The sequence below is a fragment of the Ornithodoros turicata genome, chromosome 10, assembly GCF_037126465.1.
Source record: "Ornithodoros turicata isolate Travis chromosome 10, ASM3712646v1, whole genome shotgun sequence".
Classification (NCBI taxonomy): domain Eukaryota; kingdom Metazoa; phylum Arthropoda; class Arachnida; order Ixodida; family Argasidae; genus Ornithodoros; species Ornithodoros turicata.
The window spans coordinates 1,555,295-1,576,808 of record NC_088210.1 but is presented as its reverse complement, the minus strand read 5'-3'; the positions used below and the strand labels follow the sequence as shown (position 1 = coordinate 1,576,808).

The 21,514-nt window shown below is 46.7% G+C and overlaps 1 protein-coding gene and 1 long non-coding RNA gene across 5 annotated transcripts in view; both read left to right on the top strand.

Moving 5' to 3' along the window:
- Positions 1–9,813, top strand: part of LOC135371150 (uncharacterized) — a 279,646-nt gene extending 269,833 nt beyond the window's left edge. For 3 of the 4 annotated variants that reach the window (XM_064605190.1, XM_064605192.1, XM_064605189.1), the window contains one exon: positions 9,556–9,813. In XM_064605190.1, coding sequence (XP_064461260.1) covers positions 9,556–9,700 — 145 coding nt within the window. In that variant the 3' untranslated portion in view covers positions 9,701–9,813. The remainder of the gene's footprint in view (positions 1–9,555) is intronic. The other variant, XM_064605191.1, reaches the window with a different exon arrangement.
- A 1,568-nt stretch (positions 9,814–11,381) lies between these two features.
- Positions 11,382–12,335, top strand: LOC135370152 (uncharacterized). Its single transcript, XR_010415230.1, has 2 exons — positions 11,382–11,641; positions 12,015–12,335. It is a non-coding gene; the product is annotated as an uncharacterized LOC135370152 (long non-coding RNA).
- The last annotated feature ends 9,179 nt before the right edge of the window (positions 12,336–21,514 follow it).

Sequence of the window (21,514 nt, the reverse complement as noted above, 5' to 3'; positions counted from 1 at the left end):
CAAAACGATTTTTCACTTTGAAGTAGCACTTTCAATTACCCTCACAACACCTGGATAAACGCTACGCAAAAAAGAGCCCGTGATTGTCAACCTTACTCTGTAGATGTGTTTTCCCTATCATCACGGGGATAAATTGAAAGGCAGGAGCACTTCAACCTCTGCATCCTTGCATTTCTTTCTACTGCAATAATTGGGAAATTCAAGTACATAGCAGGACGTGTACATAGCAGGACGCACTACATAGCAGACACATCCGGACCCATGCCCGGGGCCCGTAATTTCTCTCGCTGGCCCAAGCAGGAGAGGTGCGGGGCGTCATCACCCACTGAGAGAATTCCTATGGCGCTCTCCATAAAGCCCACTATCAAGGCGTGTCTCTGGTTTTGAACAAGAACGCCTGCGGCAGCAGCTGAGGTTCACGGGGACAGGAATGAACCACAGCTTCAACGGCGCATGCAAGAGCTGTTGGGTTACAAGACTTCGCCGCTCGACTAGCCGACCATGCACGAGCTGTTCCTTCAGCGGCTTCCGAACATCGTGCGCATGATCGTGACAGCAGTGTCTCGCTGGAAACCTTGTACGAAATGGCTTACAAACTGACACACATCGCGCCTCCGAGTGCCTGCTAACTAGCTCACCCCAGACTGTCAACCGCACACCTATTTCCAGATACGGCAGAAGGCAGTAATGCTGAATTCGCCGGGTGTATTCGGTTTTCCATCGACACCTTGGACGGCCTTGCCGCAACTGCTCGGAATAAATGCTTCTGATTGTCCAACTCGAGAGTTTGTGTTCTTTGGCTCCATCACATTGATCAAGTTGCACGAGCCCTCAACTTCGTATTTGCCTATCTTGACGAATTGCTGTCACGAGTGTCTCTGCAACCTGACATCTCCACCACTTAGGCCAACGATTCTCCTAGCTCCATCGGTACGGCGTCATCATCAACTTCACAAAATGTGAATTCGGACATGAGAGAACTGCTGTTCTGAGGCTGGGACAACATAGAAAGGACAAATATATACAAAGCCTCAAACTGCATAAGAAAGATGGAAGTCCCTGAAAAGGTTAGCCAGCTGCAGGACTCGAACCCACGTTTTCTGGATTACCGGTCCAGGGCTCTACCAATTGAGCTAAGCTAACACACCTCCCCAGCGACTTCCAAGGGCGCGTCATATAAGGGACAAATCAACCACTCTCTCTTACTCATCCCCCTTTTACTCTTACATTTTTCTCACTCATACACGCAATCATACGACGGGATCGACGCAAGCGACAACTGTTGAACATGACAGAACTGATGTTCTCAGGGTGGAACAACATAGAAAGGACAAATACATAAAAAGCCTCAAATTGCCCAAGAAATGATGAAAGATGGAAGTCACTGAAAAGGCTAGCCAGCTGTAGAACTCGAACCCACATCTTGTGAATTACCGGTCCAGGACTCTGCCAATTGAGCACAGGTATTTACGCAGCGAAGAACGATACACTTTCACTAGACTGCGACTTGGAATATGACAGCAACCTGCCTCAACAGTTCCTGTGTGGCACCTGTTGTTGTCATTTCACTCGGCCTAATTGACAGCGGAGGCGGAAACAGCGTCACCGTGGACTACGTCGACCATCTTTCTCTATCAACGGCTGCGATCTACCACACTTTCAGTGCGCTTGGCGACAAGCTGCCGGTCCCGATGTCACCTAACTTGCTACTGCTTGTTACACAGGTCGTATCTGTTTCGAGAGCATCTGAGCTTCACAATGGTACAGGTCCCGACAAAAGTTTACGGAACATGCAAGTGGTGTAGATCCCCTCCGTGTGACACCCTAGCGGCAAGCGGAAGCGGGCTTGTTCACTCGTTTAGAGGGGTGAGTGAGTGCGCTGGTAGCGACACACCGGCCTTGTTTCGGTATAGCTTAAATGTGCTCGAAACGTGGTTTGAAGTGGTGAATTCGGACATGAGAGAACTGATCTTCTGAGGCTGGAACAACATAGAAAGGACAAATATATAGAAAGCCTCAAACTGCATAAGATAGATGGAAGTCACTGAAAATGTTAGCCAGCTGCAGGACTCGAACCCACGTGTTCTGGATTACCGGTCCTGGGCTCTACCACTTGAGCTAAGCTAACACACCTCCCCAGCGACTTCCAAGGTCGCATCATCTGAAGGGATAAATCAACCACTCTCTCTTACTCATCGTCTTTTCACTCTTAAATTTTTCTCACTCATACACACAATCATACGACGGGACGCAAGCGACAACTGTTGTACATGAGAGAACCGATGTTCTGAGGCTACAACAACATAGAAGGACAAATACATACAATGCCTCTGTTGACTATGACATTAACGATGAGAGAAGGAAGTCACTGAAAAGGTTAGCCAGGTGCAGGACACAAACCCACATCTTCTGGATTACCATCCCTGGGCTCTACCAATTGAGCTAAGCTAACACACTAAGCTGTCATTGTTAAATTCTGAGGCAATTGAGGCTTTGTATGCATTTGTCCTTTCTATGTTGTTCCAGCCTCAGGACATCAGTTCTCTCAAGTTCAACAGCTGCCATGAGTCGATCCTGTCGTATGATTCTGTGCATGAATGAGAAATGTGAGAGTGAAATGGTGATGGGTGGAAAGAGAGAGTGGTTGATTCGTCCCTTCAGATAACGCGTCCTTGGAGGTCGCTGGGAAGGTGTGTTGGGAATCGACGAGGACGTTTCTGCCCACGCGAATACCGAAAGAGAAGGAAGAATCGCAAGCCCGGCACTCAGGGCTGTACCTTCGTTCAGGCAGTTTGGTTCCGCCGTTCTGGAATGAAGTGGGATCATAGTCACGACAGCGGGTCTCCGAGTTTCCTTCCTGTAACATATATTTGTTGCTGCCAAAACCCGGGATTCTCCTGCCGCTCTCCTCCGACAAGAAATCACTCGGATGCCGTTGCAATCTTCGCCATCTTCAATGAGTCGTCCACAGGATGGTCGTACCGTCATCGCGCGGCGGTGACACAGCTCCTCAACAAGTTGGAAAACCTGCACATCTCCGATAATCCAAACCTCTGCGGGATCACCGATAACGCTCATCTGCTGGAACAAAAGGCTGGACAGTTGCGAGAGCTGGACTCCAAAATCCAGGACGAAGTCGGCGATGACGCGTTCGAAGATGAGTACACTACAGCCACACGTTACCAGGACGATATTTACCTCGCCATGGCAAGAGCTCGTCGCATTATTGCGCCCAGTCTTGCCGTCGCACCCGCCCTTCGTGAGCCTCACCAGCTTCCATCCAGTATTGGAACGGTCGCTCTTCCGAAGTTTCAGATCCCCACATTTGCGGTCAAGGCAGAGGTCTGGCAAGCGTTTTGGGATCACTTCCGAACCACAATTCATAACTGCGAAGCTTTGTCCAGAATCGAAAAGTTTAAATATATACTGTCCTACTTGTCGGGTCCAGCGAGACGTTCCGTCGAGGGAATTGCCCTCTCTGAAGCGAATTATGACCAGACTTGTACACGTTACCAAAAAAATGAACTAAATACCGTTACTCGTTACCACGCAAAAACGAACTAAATACGTTACTAGTACCAAAGCAGCAAAAGGAATGCGTTCCCGTTACTCGACAGTAACGAGTAACTCTGATGTTACTACGTTATTACAGAGCCACAACCACGTCAAAATAAAAATTGGCACGTGCTTTATTTGGTCTGATAATTTATATGGAATTCGGTTTTAAGAATATTTGGTAATCAAAATGGGCATCGGTTATTTGTTATTTTTGGTGCGTTTCCTTGAGAGAGCCTCTCTGGAAAGACTGGAAAATTATTGTGCAAAGGCTCTTTGCTCTGAAAAATGGCTGCATCAAACACAGCCATCTTTGTTTGAAGCATATATTGGAAATAGGATGTGCCTGATTAGTAATGAGGATTTCATTTGTTCCTGTAAATTCAAGGTCAACAGCTGCCTTTATTCCCTTATTTCTGTACCACTACTAGGAGGTTACACGACGTCTGCACAATCCTAAGCTTATGTGAACTGGTAAACGCTGCACAAATGTCTATAAGCCGTTGTATAAGCTGGCTCTTTGCGTGATTCGTTCCTTTTTTTTTAAGTAAACATGTCCCCTCCCCCTGGTGTAAACCATCAATCAGCCACAGTTCTCGGGCTACTTCCCCCCTACACGGCTCTACACTCTAAATCCGACACCCGATATGTACCGCATGAAAGAGGACCCGCACCTGGGCCAGGCGGTACACATGAGGTGCAGTCCTCAACCAGCAGGTACAGTCCGCGACCACTGCGAAATTCAAACGGTACAAGGGCTCCGAGACCCATCCGTACCGGCTAGGTACCTTTTAAGCGCGATCTATAGCAGCTGTACCTCATGTGTACCGCGTGTTTCCGGCGCATGAGTACGAACGCCTTCTCACGATATCCATGCGCTGCAAAAATATTTCGTGTGATTCCGAATACCAGTCTATAAATTCCCTTATGCAGCAGTGCCGTAATGGATGAGCACTATCATTCTGTCAAAGAAGTGCAATAACTAGAACCCATGACCGTGAGGGATCGCATGTTTGGGAAGAATTCGTTTCTTGCAACCGCTGCAAATCAGTTTGTTTTGAAACGTCGGGGAGCGAGGACGAGTCCGCTCGGTCTTCGAAGAAATTCGTTCGACGCGTTCAAGATTGAAGTCATTTAAGGTGCGTATTATATCTCTGAAGTAATTATTCGTCTTCACGACGCATTTTCGTTCATCTTCGCTCTGATTCCCAGTGGTCCTGATCACCGGCAGGCTGGACACAACGACTGAGGGACGGAGACAACGAACTTTGTGCTTCATGCACGAACGTTGATGCGTGAATTAGAGGAGCCGAGAGTGCATTTTACACCTGGATTACATAAGCAAGTAGGCATGTTTTTCAGGCAAGCTATTTCGGTTGTTGGATTTTTTTACATTGTATTTTCTCCTAGGTTACGTCAAGCGATGTCGTAAATGGGTGAGTCAATCGTCTACTGTGGTTGGTGTTACGTTCTGCGGAAGAAACTGAAGTTGGGGAAGAACAGCTATCCAAAGGTGTGGAAGAGATAAAGAAGCGTGACCACAGAGCAGCTGCAGTGGTGAAGGAGAGACGCAGTGGTCATCGTTCATCCATATACGTTGTGCCCCGTGTGTTCGGCGTTTGTGCATCATGACAATGCACGCTCGCGATGGACAAGCATCAATCCTGAAATGGATATAATTTTCGAATAAAGGTATTTGTTTGTTATATTTATCGTGCAGCGTAGCTTCCTTGGGCTGTTAATATATCGTGGAGGAGGGGAACCACCCCGACGGGTAGGCCTAAATCGCTGCGCGCTATCCGTTACATGTACCCCATGTGAGGGCGCATGTACCTCTTAATTTTAAGAGGTAAATTTTTTAAAAAATGTACCTCTTGGCCAAGCGGTACTTAACCGTTACATATGCGTTACCTGATTTAGAGTGTAGCTCTACGAAGTATTTGATTGATACGGTAGCTGCTATAGCTAACAAAAATATTGAAGGCACTTACCTGAGCACTCTTCTGCAAATTTCAAAACGACGTGTGGGATGTACTGCGTTATTTTCGTTTGGGAAGGCAAAGAAGACACTAAACTACTGCATTCCCGTCACCTTTTGCCTTCTTCACCCTGAACCCCAACCCAATCACACTGATTTGATTATCATCTGTGCCATCTTATAATCCAACGAGTGATCCTCAGTGCAGCCCACAAGTGTGGAGGTCGGAGAGAAAATACTTGGACTAAGGTTTCTTCCCGGGATACGCTAGGCTACGTGCTAGATAAATACGTGCTAGGCTAATGACACGGACGAGCTGCATATAATAAACCCTGGATCTCGATGTCCAGGACACGTGAACACACTTTACAACAACACCACGAATCAACAAAGCATGACAATGCCATCTCAGAATCCGAGTTTACGCCAGCTTATTTACTCTAGTATATCCATTGGTAGGAGCTGGGAGACACACACACAAAAGAAAAAGCATCCAGGGTCTTTTTCAAGAATGCTTTCCTGGTCAATGACTTGATCGCAACGTGTTTCGGCATTTCTCATATCGGTCACCTTAGGACTCAACAAAATAATGTCTGTCGACCAGAGGCTCCCAGGAGCTGAACATCCAGGCCAGGTCTCCTCGTGCTTGAAGCGCACGGAATTTTGTGAATTTCCACATAGTAATTTACCATGTCGTCCACGTTGAAGCCGAGCATAAACGAAGGAAAGGAACGAGTAACGTGAGTAACGAGTAACCGATTTTTGTAACTGAATACGTCAGTAGTTGAAATTTTTAGAAAAGCAACTAGGTCGTTACTCCGTTACCAAAAAAGTAACTGGTTATTGGGTAACGAGTTACGTATTATGACACGGCGATCAAGAATTACAGAATCGATTCCGTCGACCAGCGGCGCTCGTAGATGCTCACATTGATAGGTTTCTCAATTTGTTCCCTGCATTCTCAGCCCTCTTCAAGCTTCGCTCCAGCCCCCCAAGATGAACAACGCGTCACGCAGACGACTGTCTGCCCCGCTCCCTCGCTCAGGTTACCGGCTATTTTCGATTTGGCCCGCTACGGCAATCTAAGAACGGTTCTCCGGATCACCGCTTGGGTACGCCGCCTCGTCGCTAACGCTCGCCGCGCGGCCCCCTAACTGCAAGCGAGTTTGACCAGGCAGAAATCCACTGGCTTCGGCTGTAGCAAGGTGACATCTTTGTCGGCGAGATTTCAGCGCTTCAGAGCGGCGAGCAGCTCGTCGATCATCAGCCATCAGACTCTTCAGACCTATGCTGGACGATGACGGCATTCTCCGTGTCGGTGGTCGCCTTCAAGCTCTTTCCGACCCAAGTGACCTAGAACACCCTATCCTCCTTCCAAGCCACCACCGCCTCACGGCCCTCATTATCATGTATGCCAACCTCCACCTCTGCCATGCAAGCATTCATACAACGCTCCTCGATCTGTGCGACAGATACTGGCTGCTCAAGGGACGACAGACTATTAAACGCTTACTTCATCAGTGCCTGCGGTGCCGCCGCACGAGATTTCGTCCAGAATCCGCACCTGTTGCCCCACTACCTCGCGAGCGGAAAACACAGACAACCGCCTTCGACGTCACTGGCGTGGACTTCTGCGGCCCGCTGTATGTCAGAGTCAGCTCAAGCGCCTCATCTAATACCCCTGTCACACGGGCATTTCGATCCTTCTCGAATCCGATCTGCATTGAACTTCCCGAGCACGCTCGAGTTTTGACGCTGCTACACGGCCACTTTCAATGCGCATTGAATGGTTGACCTGTGCAAATGAATAAACGGAATTCATTAATTTCGCGTTTCCTATATAACAGCGATATTAGTGGTAATTTATCGTATACCGATGAAAGCATCATTTGTAGCTTCGCGCACATGTCCGTGTTAAGTTATGACAGTTCACCGGGGTCGAGGATGCAAATGGCGGCCATCGAGTCAAGCAGGATCAAAGTTCGATCCTGCTTGGAAGCGGCCGTGTAGCACCATCCGATCTGCATTGGGTTCAAGCAGGTTCGGTCGAGCAGGATCGAAAATGCCCGTGTGACAGGGTTATTAAGCATACGCGGCCCCCTTTACGTGTGCGGTGACTCGAGCGATTCACCTCGAGCTCGTCACAATCATGACCTTTTTTTCTCGCTTTACACCGTTTCGTCGCCCGATGCGGTGTTCCATCACTTGTATACTCCGACAATGCTCGCACACACTCCGACAATGCCCGCACCGATGCGCTCACCTCCTGACTCTCTTGTCCACGGAACCAGTCCAGGGTTTCGCCAGCAACCTCCGCATCACTTGGAGGTTTAATCCCCCCCTTTTCCGCACCCTGGTGGGGTGTGTGGTGGGAGCGCATGATCCACACGGTGAAGTCATCCCTAAGACTGATCCTCGACCATACTCGCAAGACCTTCGTAGAACTCGTCACCATCCTTCACGAACTCGAAGCGGCCGTAAATAGCAGACCCTCACTGGCGTATTCACTGATCCACAAGAGGTGCTCCCTCTAACCACGTCTCATTTCCTTGTCGGGAACCATATTGCAAGGCTGCCGTTTCTCGAGAACGTCCAGGAAGAGAGCACACTCTTGACGTTACGCACACGGAGCGAACGATGCCACCAAGCCATTGAAGTGTTCTGGAAGCGCACGAAAAGGGAATATCTCCTCCAGCTCCATTCTGAGCACCAAGGTGCTGGCGGATTTCCCGCGGCTCTGAAGCCTGGTGAGCTTGTCATCGTTGAAGACGACCGCCTTCCACCATTGTTGTGGAAAACCGCCATCGTTGTAGCCACACACCTGGGGCGCGACGGGATCGTCAGGAGCTTCACTATCAGACTCTCAAACGGAAGAGAAACGTCGCGTCCTGCTCAGCGTCTGTACCTGCTATAGGACCACGAGGACACCATGGTCGCCCCCGGGAGGATATTGGGAATTGACGGGGAAGTTTCTGCCCACGCCAGTACCGAAAGAGAAGCAGGAATCGCCAGCCCGGCACTCGGGGCTGTACCTTCGTTCAGACAGTTTGGTTCCGCCCCTCTGGAATAAAGTGGCACCATATTCAGGACAGTGAGTCTCCGAGCTTCCTTCCTGTAACACGTGTGTTAGTTTAGCTCAATTGGTAAAGCCCTGGACTGGTAATCCAGAGGATGTCGGTTCGAGTCCTACAGCTGGCTAACCTTTTCAGCGACTTCCATCTTTCATCGTTAATTTCTTAGGCAATTGCGGCTTTGTATGTATCTTTCCTTTCTATGTGGTTCCAGCCTCAAAACATCACTTCTCTCATGTTCAAGGTAGCGCGCAGGTTATTTGAACAGATGTCGATGCTACGCAGAGCTCGGCATAGCAGACTTAGTTCTCTATCGCAACAGGGTTTTATCAGAAACGGCGCAAAAAGAGACATCCCGTATGGCAAAACCGTGATCTAGTCCTGTAACAGATCCGGAGAGAACAGGCGGCATTTATAAGTTAGATCTCGGATCACGAAGAAGCTACATGTGCAAGATTTGAGGTGTTACGTGCCAAAACGAAACTTCAGTATGTAAGGCAACTTCCAACAGTTGTATACTTCGTCATTTTGACGGTGCACTCGTCCCACTCGTACCGTCAAGAGGGGGATGAGTGTAAGGTAGAAGATAAGTATGATATTCAATAAATAAATATATATCCCCCTGGTGTAGCAGAGGAAGAGAAGGAAGAAGAAAGGCACAAAAAGAGGACGAAAGAGGTGGAAGCAATGGCGTTATAGTATGGTGAGCTAGTTATAGGGTTATGGGTAATAGGGTGGATTGGGTTTGGGAAGGGAGAGGGATGTACCCACATAGACAACGCACAAAAGCCGTTCTACCCGTAAGGGTGCCAAAATTACACATTTCTATAGTGTGAGATTATGACTTATGTACGATTATAGCGTAGGATTATGTATGATTATTATGTGGCACGCATTTTGTGTTAGATGTAGGTGAAAAATATTTTCAAAACGATGCCTTTGGTTTTTCAGAAGGATTCTCATGGGACTAGACAAGTACCAGTGCTATAACACGAGAAGCGTGTGCTGCGATGCGGTTCAGGAGGGGATGTACCCAGAAGGAGTGTACCCAGGCGGGGAGCACCCAGATGGTGTGAGGGATGAAACGAAAATATGATTATAAATAGGTGCGGCTACCTTGAGTAGCGTTGCAGCTTGAATGCCCAGGAATGTGCACAACGACATTCCAACGTTTATTTTCTTGGTGAAATAAAAATGCTTCTACGTAGTTCTTTCGTTTCGTGGCATTGCTACAACATTTTCGAACTTCACGTGAGATGTGAAGCACAGCTATATTTGTGGGTGAAAGACTTAAACGATCTTACAGAGAGCAATCGCGTCTGGGTTGTCGTATCAAGACGTCATGTCAATCACTAAATGGGTTTTCAGTCATTTATTACTTTCACTCGGCTAAAGTGCTACCTGCCGGAGAACAAACAATGAATTTGATACGCATCGTAATTATATGAAATGAAATTCAATGGAATGAAATTCACACAGCAGAGCTCGCTACACTCGCCCTAAAGCCTGTGGCGGATAAGAAGCGGGTGAAAGGCGTATATTTTGCTGCTGCTCCCAGACAACACAGAGGCGTCCCGAGGACGTCTATATGACGTCACGACCCGGATATTCGTATGTCACATGGACATCCGCGAATGTTCAAAAGACGGTCAGTTGGCAGTCCGGGGGACTGCATTTGCAACACCATACGATGGTCGGCGGATGTCCCAAACGGGACGGGAACGACTTTCCCCGAACGTTTGTGGGACATTTTTCAGTGTGCCCATCCGGACCATATTGTAGCCCCCCCCCCCCCCCCCGCTGGTGTGGTGTGTTACCTCCATTCTCAAAGTGACTGACATATGCCTAAATAGCTGGCACTGTTTATTCTCGTTTGACATCCTAGGCGAAAGCTTGGAGTAGGACCACTTCAAAGTGGTTTAATTGGACAGGTCCCCCTTTGAGTGTGCGGCCACTTAGTGACTGGGATCAGTTGAAATTGGAACCAGTTTCACGATGGTCCCACTTCAAGTGGAACCAGTGGAATTGATCCAGTGGTCCCCTCTGCTAAGTGGTCCGGGATCCGGCCACTTATCAGCTGGGACCACTGAATGCATGACCGAAAATAATGCGTAGGTATGCACATATTGCTCATATAAATACCGTTTATTTTGCTAAAAGCACACAGTGAGCAGAAAGAAATAATCAATACGTCTCTACATGTTCATACATAATTTTTGGTAATTGTGCAATCTAGCACATATTCATCGCACAAACCTTCAAACACATTCAAAGGGCTCATCCGTGTTTCGCCAAATGGTCTTGTAAACTTTGTGGCAGAGCTGTTTACAGGATCTACGTCAGATAGTGGATGTGTCTTACAGAGCTGCCTTTTAAACCTTCACCTTGAGCGAAACTGTGCTGTCATCGCCGACAAGCGATCAAGGGGTACGAGCTTTAAAACATTTGCAACTGTCCTTTAAATCCATAATAAGTGGTGGGAGAACCAAATTTCTGGTCAGGTCTACTTCACGGGCAAGAAGAATGAATATCAGCTCACTGTGTTCTCTTAGTCAGTTTTTAAAGCTTACGGACATCCTCAGGACATCAGAAGTGTCTGTCTTTTTCCGATATTATTGGGATATTAAAATATCCCAAAGCGACGTCCGCAGATGTCAGCCGAGGACCAAGACGTTCCGACCTAACTGGGACGTCTTTCGGACGTTTGTGGTTGTCTGGGCTGTTTTGAATTGTCTGCCAGTCTTACCCAGAGGAGGCACAGTAAGCCGGTTTCGCGGCCGCGCAAATAGTGTCGCCACTGGCATTTCCCGCCAAATTCCGGCTATTTACTTTCCATTGGCTCCGGTCTCCCACGTGACCCTTCTCGATCATGATTGGCTGAGGCTCATTTAACCGGTGGATTCGCCCGCGTTCGTTTCTCCGAGGCGCCGACCCGTCTGACCGTTGTGTAGCTCGCGTCTGCCTATGTGAGCAGGCGGTGATTTCGTTTCGTGGATTTCGAAGATCTTCGAGCCATGGATGAACGCCTGAATGAAAGGTAAGCAGACAAACGTATGATGCATGTCAGTGATCAGACGTTTAATACTGTCGCCTAACTGTGTGCACCTTGCCCCGTATTACATCAGTTTCTGCCGGTTAACAGTCATGATCTGGTTGATGATTCTGCGTGGCGTTGCTTCTTCCGTTTTGTTCCGCTGTTCGAATGTGTCTGATGCTTAATACACTGGTGTGCATGAAAAGGAAAACAGCGTGCATCGCGTACGCAGGGCTCCTCCAATTTTGGCATTAGTTGACATTAGACGCGTAACGCTGGCATGTCTTATAGAGCGTATTCAGCCAATTAACGTTGCCTGTGCTCCGGTTTACCGTATTATTAACAGGTTTCCTTGTTTTTTTGTTTTTTCATTCAGACACCGACAGCTGTTCGTGGCCCTGCGATCCGCGAGCATGTGGCCCCTGTCACCAGAAAATTCGACAGTTGTGCTGGGATGAAGCGGATGGCTTCTGCGACTCATCACGTGCTATAGATATGTATAATAATATCTACTTTCTCCAAACCGAATAGGTTCCCTTAAGGATTGTATAATATGATAGTCACGCTTTCTGTTGCTCGGCGCTATTTATTCTCTGTTTATTCTGCAGTATTCTGTAATAATCGTGTAGATTTACTTGCATTCAAATGTTGCTTCTTGTGTATATGTTTACCGTGTCAATAAATTTGTACATGTGAATTCCTTCGTCTTCTGGATTTTCATTTTCTGCTTCCCGATAATATTAGCAGATGACCTGGCGAAGCGCTCGGAACAGGGGGGGGGGGGGGTAGGAGATGAGTGAGAGGGTGTGGAGAGGGCACGCAGCGCACATGCGCAGTTCGATCAGCCAGCGCGCGCTCTTTGGCGCCGTTTTCCGGCTATTTTGTCGTGATTCGTTACGGATGATCACGTGGTCAAGGGGGGGCGGTGGTTTTCGTGGCGAAACTGTGGAAGCTACAGCTGCACTCCACTGGTCTTACCCGTCGCGCCACCGAGACGTTAACTCCAACGAAAACAACGCGGTAAGAAGACAAAGAAAATAAGCGTTCCGGGTGTTCACTGAACCAATACTGCACTCTCATCGTTTTGTTTGCTGTGTGCCTAACGAAACAGTGTGACGGATGCAAGCGTGGCGCTTACCACTGTTGCCAAATTCGCAGCTGTGCCATTGCTGCAGGTAGCGTCACGTTGCGTGCAAAGGTCGGCGTCTTCCTGTTGGTTAGTTCGGCGGATGGCGTTTGTTTTCGAGGCCGTTTTTCCATGGCTCTGATACACTGTGACAATGCTGGTCGTGTGAAAGGCCGGTGTACTGACATCGTACAACTGTCACCGAACTAGCTCGTCGGGGTATCCGCGAGCCGATGGTATCCGCTGGCCAGTCACGAAAAAGCCGGTATGCAACAGACTACACATTGTATTCCTTTTCGAGCACGTTTATAAAATACTGACCGCGCTTCCAGCATAACCAGCTCTCACAATTGCCTCAGACGAAGAAAATGAAGCTTTGCGCGTTCATACAAGTATTTCACCTTTCCGTGATTGCGTTCGTGCGTCATGTTGGACTTGCGTTGTTTTCGTCCTTGTGAAACTTTTCTTTCGTTCACACATAACCGGTGGCACTCCGTCCTCCAGCTACACAGGGAGAACACTTTGATCTGAATATTTCGGCTAAGCAAATTTCGAATTCTTCGTAGCAGCAGGTGTTCGTTGGTGAGCACTTGAAAGCAAGACCTTACCCACAGAACCATTAACCGCCCATCAACATCCAGCGAACGTCGAGTTGTGGATGCTGGGTACGTCTCACGAATGTACGCATTTGCCCCCGGATACGTTTTAACTGCGCCGGTACTACTGAGCCAAGCAAGAGAAAATTATGCGAAATCGACGTCGTAGGACCGCCGATGCAGATCTTCCAGGGACCTGTGGAAGATCTATTCTGGCCCCATAGGTATCGCATGTATGGAAGTATCACAATTTTAGTCATGAGATAAATATAAGGACGCAAGTGTGCACCCCAATATTTGATTTCTATATGGGCTTCATTTAGACGTGCCTTCGTACATGCTTGCCAGCACATAAGCAGCACAAATAATGAAAATGTGAGAAGGTGTCATATCCAGATCATTCCCGTTCAAATAGATCGTGATCACGATATCGTCACACGTTTAAAAAAACATCCATGTTATTCGCCGTATAACTAGTTGGAATCTTGCGTGGAATCGACGCAACTGTATCCTCAGGCTCCTTCACGCCTTATGAATGGCCACCGGTTTCTTTATATTCTGCCTTTGTGTGTCTTCCGGCCTCTGGAACTCACTGCCCAAGTTCTGCCGCCGATGCACCTGATAAAAACGACAGACATAATACAGGCATCATCGGTCTCTGCCTATGGCACATACACATACCAGCGTTTGGCTATACTTCCCGCTTATCTAGCATTCTTACCTGTAACGCATAAGACAGTAAACAATTCTAAGACTGATCATACAGAAAACATCCCCCACTCTCTCGGAGTCGCTGAGACGCACACAGCAATGAATGGCCGATGAGCGGTATGCCCGTTTATGCCTGAAAGAACATCAACACAGCGAGTGGGCTACAAAATAAAAGTAGCCCACACGCGCCAGTATGACTATATATTACAAGCTCAGCTAGAATCGAGTGCAGTTTTTCACTAACCACTGGACTAGAGCGACTTGAAGAATAAATGAGTCGAAAACGCGAGCGCTAACGAAAAAGCCACGACGGCCGTTTACCTGTATTTCGGTCATAGACAGTGGCTTCCGATGGAAAATCCGTTACCTGCAAGGCATATACACCTAAAGCTTCACAAAATTCAAGATGTACTGCTGCTGTTCGCGTTGAAAATTGCCGTACTACTCCGAGCCATTGCACACACCGCCATATTTCTCAACCTCCCCAGCGACGTTTCAAATTATCCGCACAACTGGCTATGGTGTCACGTGAGTCTGTGTTGTGACTGTCGCGAAAAAAACAAGCAATCTGGGCAGATTTCTCGTTTTGCGGAGAGACAGTTAGACAGAGCGGGAGAGAAGAATGAGTCGGAGGGTGTAGAGGTGTAGTTCATCTATATGAGTCCCGACCGGCGATGATGGTATGCCAGGGAGAGGCGATGACGGCGCCCTATCTCCATGGCCGCGCCGGTGGAAATGAGGCAGGTGCTCCAGGCCAGGTAGCCCACACCAGGTCCCCCAAGGTCGCCATTTTCCCATGTATTTGTTCCTATCCCGATGCGTACAATGCCGGAGGCCGCCCTTAAATACCCCATTGTTACCGGACGTTGGCTTGCGTTGGAATGTAGCGCGCTAAAGATCCAGTTGAAGCACAATCCAAGCCAGGCCAAGTCACCGAAGGAGAAATGGACGACTGCGCCTGCGGCGCCTGGTGCGACAGGTACGCTATGTGATGCACGCAGCCGTGCACTAGATCCTTCCGATCGCTCAACACGTTTAAAAACGGGACCAAAAAGTGAAACACGACACAGAAAGTTGTTATACGCGTTTCATTTGGACATATAAAGACTAGATTCATTCGCAGAAACAACAAAAACATTTTGCCGCTAAGCTTAGCGCGCTGAAGTGATCCGGAACGGCAACAGTGGGGTATCTAGTGGCGGCCTTCTTCGTTGCACGCTTTTCCGAGGTGAGTTTGGGGGACCTGGCCCAAACTCCTCCAAGATCACCGTCAAATGATGGAGACTGCCATATTGTGCCCCCGGGTTGCCCGACTGGAATGAATGTAACCCGCTACGTTTGGCGCAAGAAATCTCAACAATGCGATGATTCTGTTTTCATTGTTGTTTGTTGCTCACAGCACAGAAACATTCCCTAAGTGAGTGAATAAAAGGATCAGAAACAGAAATGAGTTGTGCACTGTGGTTTTCACTCTTTCAGTCTATGTGGTGTACGGACAGGTCACTTGCCCTGTATGCCTCTACGTAAGTTTCGGTTTCTATTCTGCAGCGGACGGGCCATAAACCGCGTCAAGGTAGCTTTAATTAGCGGTTCAAGGACTTCTTTGTTAGAAATGGCTATGAAAGGGTCCGAAAGCGAAAAGCTTCGGCAATTCGCTTCCGGGGTCAATAACGTCGATATGCACAGCAAATGCGCCGTCGAAACCTGCAAGCAAAGTAGGGGCCCAGGATCAGGAGTATCTTTCCACAAGTAAGTAGCTCACGTTCATATGTTGAATTTTTGCGGTTTATATTTCGTCTAAATTGGATTCAAGTGCCTCTGGTTAATCTGTAGTGGTAGAGTGTTGCAAATGCCTGCACTTATATAATTTCTGCTCCAGCGATGCATCTTTTTTGACGTACGGCTATTTTTTGTTGCACCTGATTCCTTAATCTCGGTTTCGTTTCTGCTATGTTAAAATACATACACAAGTCACGTACGAAAACGATTGTCGAAGGCGTTGAACAAAGCGCAAACGTCAAACTGAAACTACAGCTTTAATTGGTATCACTACTCACTTCTCCATGAATCGTAGAACGTGAATAAAAAACAATGTACAAGTTTCCGGCGATGCAGAATCCATGAATGTGAGCTTCTGCTAAAATTTATTGTATATACAATAATATCAGTCAAGGAATCTGCGCGGAGTTTGGGGTCACGCAAGGATGCCTTGTGCTACGCAAGCGAGAGCGCGGATGGGAAAGTAACTAATGCGAAAGTGTCAGGGATAATCCTGCAATGAAAAATTCGTACAATTGTTCGTACAAAAATTCATACAATACACCTTAAGGCGTATCCACAAAGCTGCGGCGCCTGCGGGGCTGTTTTGATGGTACACTACTTTCAGTTTCCTTCCGTGATGTGATCAACCGCGCCTCTTTCGTTTTTACCGATGTGCATATCCGAATTGCAAATTCATTTACTCAAGATATATGCATTTGAATTTGAAACGCACCATCACCGGAAGGCCCGAAAGCAGTTTACGTAGTTCACAGAAACCAAAAGCGTGCTAGGACGAGATCGCTGTCAAACTTGCTGCATTGAAGTTTCTCTCGGCAGCGCAAAATGCCTTTTCCGAGTACGCGCCTGTCTGCTTTCTATACATTATTCCTCCACCGTTATGCATTTTAGTGAAAGGTTGCTGATCTACATCCCGTTCAAGCACTTTGAGTAATTCTTTCTTTGAGTAGTTCTTTAACGCGTACGTGAAATAATATAGTACCACAACTACCTCACTCACTCCTGCCGTGTTGTTAGTAAGGTTGTCCTGTATTTCTCCCAGGCTTCCCAAAGAGCGCCCAGAGCATTATCTGGAATGGGTGCAGTGGCTGGAAGCAGCAAATGGGAAACCATGCGTGCACCGCAACAACGACCGCATCTGTTCTGCTCACTTCGAACAGTCTTGCCTTTATGCTGGACGTAGTCGTCCTACACTGAAGCCCGATGCATGCCCGAGCATACCTGCACCGCCTTCACCTTAGCAAGAAGGGACAGCGAAGGAGGCACAGGTAATACGGAGCTAATATTATTTTTACTGTGTACCGCACTCCTTCTATTTTTCATCGTAATTTTAAAACATCATTCAATGCAGCCCTCTCTGGGATTCCATGAGGAAAGTGCAGCTGAAGCACAGGTCCCCGTCCCCGGTCCCTCGGGAACAAACTTGCTGGTGGGGACAGACCAACCACAAAACGTGAAGGAGTCACTGGAAGAGTTCTACGAGGTATGCTACAGGAAAAGAGCAGTGAAAAAGCAAAATACATTATGTAATGGGCCAATACTTTTTTAGCCTACATATTCTAATGACACCAAACTGAATCATCAGTACTTCTCTGTGAACGCATTGTCTATTTTGTACATTCCAGGTCTCTCCACAATTCTATATGGAAAGTGCACCTGAGGCACAAGTGCCTGATCCCTCGTCAGCGAGCTTCGAGACCGTCACAGACCAACCACAACATTTGGTGGAGTCACTGGAAGAGTTCTATGAGGTATGCTGTCAATTCAAAGTAAAAAAGTAAAATTTATTATGTAATGAACCAGTATTCTTTTAGCCTAGACATTTTAATGATATCATAACTGAATTGTTGCTGCACTTCTCCGTAACCACTTTCTGTTGTTTGTGCACTGTAGATCTCTCTGGAATCTCATGAAGAAAGTGTACATGACATGCAAGTGTACACCGACCAACCACAAAGCTTGGAGGAGTCAATGGAAGAGTTTTACAAGGTATGCTACAGGTTCCAAGTAAAGAAGCAAAACCCATTATGTAATGGACCGATAATGTTTTAGACAAGACATTTTAACAATGCCATAATTCAATATAATTGCTGTATCCCATGACCTCTTTCTCTTGTTCGTGCACCGCAGATCTCTCCAGAATTCCATGTGGACAGTGAACCTGAAGCACAAGCCCCTAGCACCTCAGGCAGAAGCTTACAGGTCGTGACAGAACAACCACAACGCTTGGAGGAATCATTGGAAGAGCTATACGAGGTATGCTATCCCATGCTATGGTTTCAAGTGACAAATTAAAATATAGTATATAACGAACCAATAGTCTTTCGGCCTACATGATCTAATTATTGATTAACTCTGCTCGCTCTGCTAGCTTCATGTTTGAACTGCCTTGCTGTACCGTGTAATTTGCTGGCCACTTCTTCAGGCGTGAAGCTCTCTAACTACTTTTCCCACGTCACTTTGTCATTTCACACATGTAACCAGCAACATCAGCAAGCATACGTTATTTGAAAAAAAAACAATTGTCGTTGTTCTTCACATGTTCAGGGCTTTACAGTCATGTACACATTCTTTATCGCCAAAGCAACACTTTTTGGCCACTTGTAATTTCCTTCATGAGCGTACAACATCTTTCGTTTGGAGTATCCTTGTAGGACACAGTTGGCCCAGAAACTTCAAGTGGTTATTTGCACCTTGAGAAGCAGACTACTCCTTCGAAAAGGCACTGCCATGTGAGTATACACATCCATGATATTTTCTTGTGGAACAAGGGGACATACTGTACAGCCTTTAATGAATGCTTTTCTAAGATGACCTGACCAAGTTCTTTTGAATATCCTTCCATTTAATTTCTTCTATAAGGTAACTGACTGTAAGACTAGCTTTGTTTTTGTTATAATGTTCCTATTAATTAACATGTGATCACAATATATAACAAAGCAGTGTAAAGAGGTCCACGCTTGTGCAACAATAATGAGAGGACGGTTAGGAGGAACTTTTATTTAAAACGATTTAAGGAAATGCTGCTCCTATCACTGCTGTCATTAATTGTGATGTGAGAAGACGAGAAGACATACCTGTCCCTGTGTCTTCCTGTTCTTTAACCATATTTACTGATATAGTGGAAAAGTGTAATGCTAATACATCGTTCAAATTACAGGAAAATCAGGGCTACTTAACAACCCCCCATAAAAGAAAGATCACTGCGGCGGATAATTCTTATACGTCACGGACAACACCACGTAGCAAACCTAAAGTCGTTCACCATCACCTTGGAAAAGCGAGACAGAGGCTATACACGGTGAAGCAGGCATTCAGGCGAAGAGAAAAGAAAATTCAAAATTTGCAGCAGCTGATTGGTGACCTGAAGAGAAGGAACCTAATATCAGATGAAGCGGAGAATGAGCTGGAGTCGTTTGGTGAGCTTCCTGATGAACTCCTCAAGGAGTGGAAGAAGAACAAGAAAAGGAAGCCATCAGGACGAAGGTACAGTGAAAGTTTTCGAAAATTTGCGACAACGCTGCACTAGTACTCCCCAAGAGCCTACAGATATCTGTCACAACAGTTCCCAATGCCAACTGAACAGATAATCCGAAGTTGGTTGCAAGTTATTGACGCGTGGCCAGGCTTCACAATGGAATCGTTGAATCACCTTAAGCAAAAGTACAGTACCGCCACAGAAGAGGAAAGGGTATGCAGTTTGATGATGGATGGAATGAGTATACGGAAGAAATGTGAACTAGACCAAAAAAGTGGGAAACTGATTGGCTATGTAAACTTTGGGCACTCCCTCACGCAACAAGATTCGGACAATGTGCCATTGGCGACGGACTCCCTTGTCCTCATGGCTGTTGGTGTGACAGCACCATGGAAACTCCACATTGCTTACTTTCTGAACAATGGTTGCTCTGGAGAGCTACTGAAATCCATTGTGAACGATGCAATTGGAAATGTCGAAGAATGTGGCCTGCGTTTCATCTCCATCATATGTGACGGTCTGGCATCAAACGTCAGCATGGGCAAGCTTTTCGGTTGCCAAATTCACGTGCAGAACTCTCACGAATTTCGCACATGGTTTCCTCATCCACAAAGGCCCGATGAAAAAAATATTTGTTGTTTGATGCTGCCCATGGGCTAAAGCTGTTAAGGAATATCTTAGGAGACAAAGGCTGCTTCTACAGTAGTGAATATGGAGTAAGTTTTTATAGAATGACCTGTGACCTTGTGAAATTTCAATTGCAAAATTGCTTACAGGTTGTCCAGTGGAACTACATTGTACAGCTACATGAGCTGCAGCAAAAAGAAGGCTTCAGAGCTGCAAATAAGCTGACCCGAGCCCACATTGATTACAGAAAGCAAATAATGAAAGTGCGATTGGCTGCACAGACATTTAGTGCATCAGTCAGCCTTGCTCTGAGGTTCTCAAGGATGCTTGGTCTACCATCGTTTCAAGGAAGTGAAGGGACAGAAAAATTTCTCGAGTATGTGAATGAGTGAGTTCAGAAATATAGAATCTGATACTGAAAGAATGGCTAGAGAGCAAGTTAGGTGGCGGCTAAAATACATGTTGAAAAACCCACGACTAGGACACAAAAATACTGAGATGAAGTCTATGCTTGTCTGTTTTTATGGTCTCACCAGTCTCTGTGTTTATGCATCATATGTTCTAGATTGTGAAATAATGTACCCAGCACTAAGCTATACATTTCAATGTTTTGCAGAGCTTTCGACATGCTGAATTCGCATCAGTGAAATGGCATTGGTTCAAAAGCTCCTCTAGAGGTCACAAAGTTTCCTTAGCAGAAAGAACGCATGCTAGCCATATCCTCAAGGCTGATGACACTCCGACTACCTTCCGGAAGACTTGCAGTTGAGGATGGTCGAAGAATGTCGGTCATCAGCCTGGCATTCACGCTTAGAAGCGTAGCAGAGCTCTCAGACTACCTTTTCCATCGAAGCATGTGCAGGTAGGTGGACACTCACACTTTGACTCGTGCAATATGTTTTCTCTAGTGTGCAATAGTGAATGTTTTCTATCAAATGTACTGCAGCAGTGAAAAGTAGACAAATACATTCTCCTTCGGTGTCACTGTTTATAGGTATATAACAGTATTATCGCAACTATCACCACTGGTATTTTTGGTAGCCTTATCCTTTACTATTTTGTCAACTTGTGTATTTAATTCCATGTAATGTGCATTTTCAACTTGTTTAAGTAGGAATTATTTTAAGAGTCCTTGTTCGATGCAACATTACAAAAAATCCACATTGACAAACATAGCAGGGGCCCTATCCTCGTCAAAAGTAATCGACCTCGATTACTTTACGTCACAAGCTGTAGGGCGGGGCTGCCACGAAATACTCCGCCCTTAAATTCCGCCCATTTCAATTGAAATTTATACCTAGTTTTCCTTCGCAGCCTCTCGGCCCTAATCTCGGACCGTGACCCTACGTCATTTTGACGTAACAATGACATAAAAGATTAGTTTCAAAGCTGAAAAGTAATGTAGCGAAAGAGGGTCGATTACTTTGAGCGGCGATGGGTTTCGTGATGGGTCCGCATGTGCATTTCCGTTTATTGTGTTGTATAAAGTCTGTATGTGCTCGTCACAACAAAAAATTCATATCTTTCTTCCTTTTTGTTTAATAATGATAGAAAAGCAC